Genomic DNA, 10,225 nt, shown 5'->3' on the forward strand with positions numbered 1-10,225 from the left:
AGGTTCACACGCAGAACGCGAACGTGAACCTCACGTTCACACCATCCCTATCAAACATGCTTAATATGTATCGGACTGGTGGCGAAACACTGCATGAAACTTGAACGATAATTTGGATTCGGGAATTGAAAATGTTATTCGAGAACAATTCTGATAGTGATGGTGTCCGTTTTGATTTATGTCAGGTTCCTTGTATTTTGGGTCATGGTAACTTCATCCCGAATACGTTCGAGTTCGAGCAACGCGTTATATATCAATGGGTGCGAACGCATGGAGATGGACAACCGCCCTCGAACTATATTGCATTGCTTCATTGATCATTTATTGCTACCATCGTTTACTTTTTCTTTTTTTCTTTTCCTTCTTGAACCAACACTTTTTTACAGCCTGACTGCATAGAGTCAAGCGGACCTGTCTGATGCTGGTGTGATCAGACTAGTTTACCTTACGGTCGTATATCGATCATTCCTGTCTGATACCGAATACTGTGCATGCATTTTTTCTGTACCACCATCGTTGCCGCCTGTTTTTCATGTATTTTGGTTGGATGAAAATAAAGACCCTCTCTCACTCTCTATTATAGCCAGTGCCGTAGCAGCACTTCGTCAGCCCCCCCCCCCCCCAGAAAAAAACGTTGGTCTTGGGTCCCCCATAAAGTGATAAACCAGACTTATGGGAGGCTTCGCCCCCAGACCCGGGTCCTCAGTAGGGCTGGGCAAAATCGAGTACCTGAGTGATTCGATTCTGAATCACGTATTATGCTTCGAGTCGAGTCGAGTATTCGAGTATCACTCATTATGACGTCACAGCAAAATGTTGCACGTCAAAGTTCAAATATGTACCTTTTATGCCACCGCAAAGAATATAATGCCTGTTATCCGTCACATTGAAGATAATTCGGTATTTCTCCGACCCTACCGCTTTCATTGTACTTTGTGACAATGTCGTGGGAGGATCATGACATCGGAAATGTTTTTACCAGTAACCTTAATAGCTTTGTACCATATGTTTCGTATGCTGCGATACGGCAAATCAAGGTTTCAAGGCTTCCGCAGTGGAAAATAGTATCGAAACCATAATTCTCGTTGATAAAATAATTTTCAGTAGCGAGGAGCGTATAATTTCAGTACTCGGAAAAATCGTCTTTTACTACTCGACTCGAATCATTAAAATAATTACTCGATTCAGATTCGAGTACTCGAATCATTGTGCCCAGCCCTAGTCCTCAGGCAATACGCTGTTTACGGCTACTTATCATTCTTCATTGGATGTCTGTTGCGATGGGTATATGGCCGTCCGTTAGTCTGCGATGGTATACGGCAAGTCCGTTGTCTACGGATATCAGCTTACAGTTTATACTTAACTGGCACTTCCGCAGTAACTGACGCGAACGTCCTGTGTTCTGTGTAGTTCTGGACTGGCAGTTCAATAGAGACGACAATAATTGCCTTTTCCAGATATATTGTACGGGTCGATAGTAATTTGGATAAGTACAGTAAGTACAGCGTACATGAGTCTCGTATATAATCTGAGTCAATCATACGATATTCGCTAGGTAATATACCAGCGATAAGCCACGTTATATAGCATTATACCATAACAGATAGGAGAGAGATGGAGCCAGAGCTCCTGCACTGTTTGGTGAGTAAGCTCTTCTCGCGTAAACGAGCGAAGCGCGAAAAATTTCTGTAATTCATGATGTCAATATGATCGGGAATGGCATATATATTGCTATCAATTTTTATCCTCTCTCTGCTCACGTAATCAGATTTACCGGTAGAGCTGAGTGCTGCGTATTTGAAAGGTAGGACCACTCAATAAGAATTATTATGATTAATCAAACATCTTCGCGGGCGTATACCCGTTGGCAGGAACGAAACAGCACTTCGTCAGGCCCCCCAAAAAATTTGGGTCTTTGGCTTCCATAGGGTGATAAACCGCGGTAGGGCTTAGTGAGGTGTCTAGGAAACTGTAGGGCCCTTAAATAATAATTAAACATCTTCGGGCGGGCGGACCCGTTGGTATGACTTCGTTACATGATGTTGTTTCGTGACCTCCTGTCTGTTAGGCTTATATCAACAAAAAAAAGAATCGCATAAACGTACTAAACTAGAAGACGCACACGATTTCAAATTGGTATTTCTTCACTGGCATGTAATTTTTCCCTGCGGGATGGTATTTGTCTTGCGAGGTTCAGATTGCCATGACAGGAACATTCGGCGCCAGTCATTTAGGCGCCTATGGACAATTAAACCTATATGCATTTTATATATATAACGAAGTTTTCGGTCAGCATAAGGGAAGTAATTTTCGGCTCAGGTTTTCTCGCTGCCGATGGTTCTGGCACCCTTCTTGGAGTCGCCGTGTGACATGGCCGAAAACTTTATGTCTTGGTGCGTCGTGGCGCGATAATGGCCCACGCCTATATGCTCATTTGAATAAATCTTGCACATTTTCACTTGGGGGAAGAGTAGCCTATACCTCATAATCAAGATATTTGGCAACTTGAAATCGCTTGATAAAGCTGCATAAATTTTTTAAAAATATTCAATAATTTATGGTTTATGCTAATTCACGAAATAATTTTGGGCTCCCCCAATTGGGGGGTTTGGGGTGCGGCAGTTACCGTCCTGATTATAGCATTAGCATCTGCATCGCTTTGTCGCAGATGGGCGTGGTGGCGGCCGTTTTGTCGTGTCGCGTGGGCCAAGCCAGCTGGGCTTGAATCGACTGAGTGCCAGCTCATTTAGGTGACAATTTTACTGTTTGTTTAGTGACGCATTGAACAAAAAATCAGTGACAAGTCAACAAGTCACTATTACTCAAAAGATTAGGTCTCCTAACATGAAAGATGCTATAGGAAACTAGAAATTGTCAAGTTATGAATCAGTTCCACTGCGGTCATTGCCGGAATCTAAAGTGAATAGCTTACCCATAACGCACGAGTGTAGGCTGGTGTGATCAGACTAGATGACCTTCACGGTCTTATCGATCATTCCTATCAAATACCGAATACTGTGCATGCGTATTTTCTGTACTACCAGCACTGTTATGTATTCTGGTTGGATGAAAATAAAGACTCTCTCTCTCCCGTGTCCGTCCTCTAATTCCGATATATTCAGCACGAATTACATGAAGGCGCATCGCTCTGCCCATGCCTAACCTTAACCACAGCCTTCCGTCACTTGCCACCTGATTTTATCGCTCGTCATTTTATATTATAATCTTCTACTTTCATTCAGTATGCATGCATGCCTCCTCTTTACATCGCCTATGCCAAGGTAGGTGTCTGTGGTAGATTTGCAAGCAGATTCTCCTGTATGATTACCGCATCACGATTTGATATGTTGACCTCGTTTACCGAAACGTGCCACTTCGTGTTGATCGTTTGGCCTTCTATGTTATCCTCTGTTGTTGCTGTTTTGGCATTCATCGAGTTTCGAATACTAAATGGTCATTTGGACCAGGGCGGTATTCTTTATTACAATTCCTGATCTGCCGACTTTATAGGACGGACTACCTTCGTTGTAGGTTTTTGTACGACACCGCTAAACGCAAATGACGTTGGGATGAGATAAGCCTGCAACACTTAGGTAGGAATTCTGGATTCAATCTCGCGACCATTGGTGTTGCAGCTGTGGAGCGTAGGCTACCACCACGCGCCTGGGATGTCTGCTGCTTTTCATTCAGTTTGCTGTGCATGTGCCGTGCACTGCATGTTCCTTATTTACATCGCCTTGGCCTAGGCGGTGTCTGATTGCAAAGACCACTCCATATCGACACACAGCTGTTCATTGTATCTTGTGGTGTTTTGAAATCATAAAAATTATATAACAACTGATGCTCAGAAGAATTATCGTACTTCAACCTGTCCGTGTATTCGTGAACTTCGGATCGAAAGGTCGTCCGTAATGCAGTAACTCTAATTTTGTGAGTACTCAAGTAGTTCATGACTACTTGTTCTACTTACTCATTGGTCGTTTTTACACTACTTCTACTTCAGCTAAGCAGTTTTTATGAAAAAACGTACTTTTACACTTTGGATTTTCAAAAGTACAAAGTAATGCCTGCAATTGTTATAACTGGGCGAAAGAGCTACTGTATCGCAGTAACCGAATATATTTCTGAAAATTACACTTATTGTAATGACATTGGTTATATTGTGTTAGTCGCGAAAATCCATCTGGCAATTTCGACTTCCCACCTTAGATCAACTGGTAAGAGTATGCAGCCTAATGATCTACTTTTTAAAACTATTCAAGTACTTTTCTATATCCAATTGAAGGAGTTTTGACATGTTTTGGACAATGCTACTACTTGTAATTGAGTAGAAACTTATGAACTAATTCTACTTGAGTAACAGCTATGACTACTTTGACCACCCCTGCTGCTATATAGTATACATACAAGTTTCATGTCACAAACTGCTCCATTGTCTGCACAATCTGCCAAAACAAAGTGATAGTGACATTTTGTATAAATATACGGCAGTTCACAATTCTATTCTCTGGTACCAATGTAAACAAGCAGGCGTTAGCGCACAAATGCAGTTCCAGCTGATTGTAATCACATGAATGTGAACTCGCCAACGTCTCCGATTGGTGCAGATTTGAGTCCATTCATTATTTATAGGTCTGGGCAACATGATTCGAGTACTCGAATCTGAATCGAGTACTAAAGCTAATGTTTCGAGTCAATAGTAAGATAAGATTTTTTTGAGTATTGAAACTGAGTTTGTGGAAATAACATATCTACAAAGTCAACCCACAGCATTGTCAGAAAGTGCAATGAAATAGGCATTGCGAAAAAAATACCAAACCATCTTTAATGTGATGTAGACTGGCATTATATCCTTCATGCTCGTATAAAAGGTACATATTTAAACATTCCGCATGATTCATGCTCTAATAACGAGTGATACTGGCCTAACACTCGATTCAGAATCGAATGACTCAGGTAGTAAAATTTTGGCAACTCTGGTCATTATTAAGGATTCATTTAAACCCCATCAAGATGACTTTTTAAATTGCGCATAAAACGCGTTTCGAGACGGCATTGGTTTATCATTAGCAGCTGAAGGTTTCATAGTATGGCTCAGCTGTGGCGGGGGTCGAGGGGGACCATATGTTGAGTTATGAGGTGGTTGTGGTTGGTAATGTCTGGGATGGTACTGTGCGGGGTGACAATTTGTAGGCAGTTTGTCAAAACTTGAAATAGGGTTGGGTGCCCCTGGATGAAGTGAGGGCCTGTACGCGGGGTTGATTGGTTCCGGTTGTTGTGGCGAAGATCCGTCTTTCAATGCTGTATTTGCATCTGGAGCCGCAGTAGCGTTTGTGTCATCTTTAAACCCGATTCCGAGATGCCTCCGAGACGCGCCTGTCAGGCGATTGGTCAACGACTCATTAAATTGGCTTTCCAGCTCGGTAGATACTTTAAGTTCGTCCTCTCGTGATCGCACGCGTTCCAGCCACTTGCTCGCTGCAGTCTCATTTTTTCTTTTCTTTCCTCCTAAAAACGAGTTGCAATGGATGTTGTGATGAAGGCTACTTCGAACCAGACTTGTACAACTGGCTCATTCTAATAGTCTAGATGAATTAGTGCAAAATGCCGGAAATCCAATTCTAATCTAATTATCTAATTAGGCAAATGTTTATATGCTGAAATTATAGATCTAATCTAATTTCTAGTTTTCCTGAAATTGCTAGAGCACAACTGTATCGTGCGAAACGAGCCAAGCTTGCTGTACAGACATTTGACATTCTCATGATCATGAGAATCGACTCCTGATTTGATATGAGTTTGCTTTTCATTGTATTTAGCTTTTTTAAGAATTTCATTCAATTCCAAAGATTTTGTGAATGTAGTAGTTATAATTTAATTTGGTGTGTACCTATCAATACTATTATTCTTATTCCAATCTAATTTGGAGAAGAAGCTGAAAATTTTCTATGTAGTTGTCCTTGTACAACACGAAAAATCTATTTCAATATGGGTTTCAATGCTGATTCGCATTTTCCAATTCTTTGGCACCAACAAATTCTCTAAACAGATTGGATTTCAAGAGAGCTTACCCAGAAGTCGGAGCAGTTTATCCCGTTTTTCATCAGATTGCATGACATCGGCCGTTTGAGCTGGAGGGGGGTTTTTCTCACTTGACTGCGGGTCACTCTTTTGCGGAGAGTGCGGCCGCTTTGGTGCGCGCCTATGTTCGGATACTTCCTCCATTTTTCGATTATCTACAGAAGACTGCATAGCAGATGATATACCAGCATTTAAAGGTAAAGAGCTAAATCTAAAGACCTGCAAAACGCCGAACGCGGAACAATAAGTATATATTGAAACGGAGAACAGCGTAACTTGTAATACTAAACGGCGGATCCGCGTCAGTGATGAGCATCGGACGGACTCGGATTCGAAACGAATATTGCAAAGGCTATGACCGGATCCGCTGATTTGGATTCTATTACAGACTTTATTTCGGAGAGTTCAGACCCAAAGTGACTTTTGATTTCAAGATAAAGGAATAAAACGTCAGCTAAACAACCAAACACTGACAGTGAGCACTTAACAGTGTAAATCAAAATCAACGATATATATCATTAGAGTAAATGAATACCTTGTGACAGGACTGGTAGCACAATAAAGTTTCTCTGTCTAAGATTCAAGCAAATATAAATCAGCCAACCCCAACTATATAGCCTTTGTTTTTGTAAACTGTATCTTAGCAAAAGTTCGGGTTCTGCATGGACGAGATTTTTAGGATTCCCATGGATTTTTGGATGGGTTCCTTAGGATTCGAACGGATCGTTCCTCAGATACTTTTTGTAACGAGGTAATTCTACTTATTCGTAGTATGCAAGATGGTCAAATGGTCATGTATGCTTTCATTTCAAGTTGTTGTCTATTACTAGACTACTTCTGTTTGAAACAAGACTACTTAATTTTACACTCAGAATATTTGAAGAGCTTCTTGGAGGTACAGAACTTTAATATACATGGAATTGAATAGTATATTCATATTAATGAACCTGACTATTTTCGGCTGACACTCGTCAGGGGTAATCGTCAGCAACTAGTAAAGAATTGGAAAGAACATTGTAGATCAGCAACGGTATCACAAAGTATGACTCTGAAGATTATTGTGAAGTAGAAAGTAGTTTCGGATTGCTGGTGAAATTGTCATGAAAACCGGGCGAAATATAGGCCCTGTATGGTATCAGGGTAACTTTGAATATTTCCTAAGAAAAGTGGCGGATGGATGAGGGATTCTCAGAAATCAAGATCCCCTCGTTATAGATCCGCGTTACTAAACGTCGGACTATGCGGAACTGCGGGCCGGACCGTTTATATAGCTCAGTGGACTGGATGGACTGTAGAGAGATACAGAGCGAGAGGGGGGCTATATTTCGTCTTCTAAAAAAATTGCTGATAAACCAGACCGAAACAGTGAAGATATCCATTGCAGCGATTACGCATGACCTCGACACCGCAAAAATAGCCAACTATACCCTGCTGACATGCGAACACCAGATATCAATGGTTCGCTATTTATGATGATGCATTTTCATCTTGCATAGTCACGATTCATGAAAATCTGCGAGACGGGAACTTTTTGGAACCGGTATTCAATAGTTCTGTAAGAATCTTACAGTAAGATGGGTTCGAGGGACCAGATTCTGGCTGATTATCGCCAAAAACTGATCGATCATAAGGAAGCGGACGGAAAATTACGGTCAAAACGCGACGAATTGAAAGACAGAACGAAACAATACGATAAGTCCGAAAACGACTTGAAGGCTTTACAAAGTGTCGGGCAAATTGTGGGCGAAGTGTTAAAGCAATTGACTGAGGAGAAATTTATAGTTAAAGCCACGAACGGACCGCGATATGTAGTCGGATGCAGGCGGCAAGTTGATAAGTCAAAATTGAAGCCCGGGACTAGGGTGGCTTTGGACATGACGACTTTGACAATAATGAGGTATTTGCCAAGAGAAGTCGACCCGTTGGTGTACAATATGTCACATGAGGACCCGGGTGATGTAAAATATTCCGAAATCGGAGGTCTTTCCGAGCAAATCAGGCAGTTGCGGGAAGTTATTGAGCTACCATTGTTGAACCCTGAACTTTTTCTTCGTGTTGGAATCACACCACCAAAAGGTTGTCTACTGTACGGTCCTCCAGGCACAGGAAAAACTCTCCTTGCTAGAGCCGTCGCAAGCCAACTTGACGCTAATTTCTTGAAAGTTGTGTCCTCTGCTATTGTTGATAAATATATCGGCGAATCTGCTCGTTTGATTCGGGAAATGTTTAATTACGCACGAGATCACCAACCGTGCATTATATTCATGGATGAAATTGACGCTATTGGTGGTAGGAGATTTTCCGAAGGCACCAGCGCCGATCGTGAAATTCAACGTACGCTAATGGAACTTTTGAACCAAATGGATGGCTTTGATACTCTTGGACAAGTTAAAATGATCATGGCAACCAATCGACCCGACACCCTTGACCCGGCTTTATTACGGCCAGGTCGTTTGGATAGAAAAATTCAAATCGAACTACCTAACGAACAGGGTAGGCTCGATATCCTCAAAATTCATGCATCTCCCATCACAAAGCACGGAGAGATTGATTATGAAGCCGTTGTCAAACTTTCAGACGGTTTCAATGGTGCGGATCTTCGAAACGTATGTACGGAAGCTGGATTATTCGCGATTAGAGCCGAACGGGAGTATGTCATTCAGGAAGACTTTATGAAAGCCGTCCGAAAATTGTCAGAGAACAAGAAATTGGAAACAAAGTTGGACTATAAGCCGATTTGAATAGGAATATTTAATTATTTTTTCTTAAACGATAGGCTGGCACCAATGGTATGAACAATCCATTGCATGATTTTGCGAGTCACGCCACTAAACTGAAGTTTCAACCATTTTTGCAGCCCAAACCAACAATACTGTTAAAATGTGTTTTCTTGGAAGAAAAACCAAGAGACCGACTCAAATGTGTTCGTGTATCAAACATCTTATTACAGTTTTACGTTGGTATACTCTAATTTTGTGTCTATATACTTGCTGACTCGCATTTCAATGATTGTATAAAGTGCAGGCCCTTGCAATATGGTGTCTACAGGTGTGTGACCACTCCTATCCTTAGCTGTTATTGCATTATGGCAGCTAATAAGTGATTCCAGATCATTGGGATCTGAGTCGTAGCCAGAGGTGGTCAAAGTAGTCAAGAAAGTACTCAAGTACGAGTAGAAGTACTTCTTCCATGAGCAACCTAAATCCAGAAGTATAATTGACTGACTTTAAATCTACTCAAGTAAGTAAGTAGTTGTGAAAACGATCGTAATTCATTCGTCCCCCATATTATAAGGCCGGTAGCCGTATAGTTTAGTCGAAGAGCAATACGGAGAAGTTGTATCGGATACGGTGTTAACACTTTGAGCGATCAGTAAACTTAACTAAAAATAGGGTGAATCGTAAAATGCCACATTGTGTAGCCTTATTGCCGGAAATTAAGGGCATTACTACACTTGCTTTTAGAGCTGACGAGATAGCGCAGTGGTATAATCCACGGCTGCGACACCAATGGGTTGCGGGTTCAAGTCCGACCGATGTCGACTCCAGAATTCCTACCTCAAGTGTTTGGAGGTTTATCTAGGCCCCTCCTCGCCATCTCATCCGTGCAAGCGGTGTCTTATAAAAATCCTAGAAGTGGGCCGTGCTACAAGTTGGCAGTTATCGACCTGGTGTAAATGACCATGACCATAGTAGTCGACAAACACCATGAATATCACAAACAAACAACAGTTGCTTTTATAATTCAACATGTATGTTCTCCAGACAGAAGAACTGATACTAATTAAAACTCAAAGTATGATATTGGGAATTGAAATGAAATATGAATAGCCTACTACTTCTAAAATCAGAAAATGCATTTCCTGTCTTTAGTCCAGAAAGTTTCAAAGGTGGTATGCTAAAACAGGTCTAAAACTTCAAAAAAGTCATCAAGAGTCCACTTTTCCAGATTAGGAATGTCATGGACTGCTAGATTACGATATGATGAGTAAATGCTAGACTGCTAAACATCAGTTTCCAACGATATGATGAGCCAGATGTACTGTGTTAAAATATTTCATATGGGCGACAATGCGGTGTTGACGGAACCACGCAACCCGCTACCTAAATTATATTCCCCGATGCTTTTGTGAAATCATATTGGT

General features: G+C 41.4%; 2 protein-coding genes across 2 annotated transcripts; one reads left to right on the forward strand and one right to left on the reverse strand.

The window, feature by feature from the left end:
• Positions 1-4,410: 4,410 nt before the first annotated feature.
• LOC145432843 (uncharacterized) lies at positions 4,411-6,340 on the reverse strand. Its single transcript, XM_080309647.1, has 2 exons — positions 6,072-6,340; positions 4,411-5,508 (listed from the first exon to the last, which is right to left on the reverse strand). The coding sequence occupies exons 1-2, from the start codon at positions 6,250-6,252 to the stop codon at positions 5,009-5,011; spliced, it is 681 nt and encodes a 226-aa protein (XP_080165773.1). The 5' UTR covers positions 6,253-6,340; the 3' UTR covers positions 4,411-5,008.
• A 1,230-nt stretch (positions 6,341-7,570) lies between these two features.
• Positions 7,571-9,115, forward strand: LOC145432841 (26S proteasome regulatory subunit 10B). The gene has a single exon (XM_080309645.1). The coding sequence runs from the start codon at positions 7,656-7,658 to the stop codon at positions 8,820-8,822; it is 1,167 nt and encodes a 388-aa protein (XP_080165771.1). The 5' UTR covers positions 7,571-7,655; the 3' UTR covers positions 8,823-9,115.
• Positions 9,116-10,225: the final 1,110 nt, after the last annotated feature.

Source organism: Botryllus schlosseri, chromosome 2 (assembly GCF_051294905.1).
Source record: "Botryllus schlosseri isolate E-star chromosome 2, Bs_hap1, whole genome shotgun sequence".
Taxonomy (NCBI): domain Eukaryota; kingdom Metazoa; phylum Chordata; class Ascidiacea; order Stolidobranchia; family Styelidae; genus Botryllus; species Botryllus schlosseri.

Excerpts from the sequence above, each read along its gene's own strand:
- LOC145432841 (XM_080309645.1), top strand. The coding sequence starts at position 7,656 with ATGGGTTCGAGGGACCAGATTCTGGCTGATTATCGCCAAAAACTGATC.
- LOC145432843 (XM_080309647.1), bottom strand. The coding sequence starts at position 6,252 with ATGCAGTCTTCTGTAGATAATCGAAAAATGGAGGAAGTATCCGAACAT. Across the intron at positions 5,509-6,071 it reads TAAACTGCTCCGACTTCTGG|GAGGAAAGAAAAGAAAAAAT; the intron begins GTAAGCTCTCTT and ends ACTCGTTTTTAG.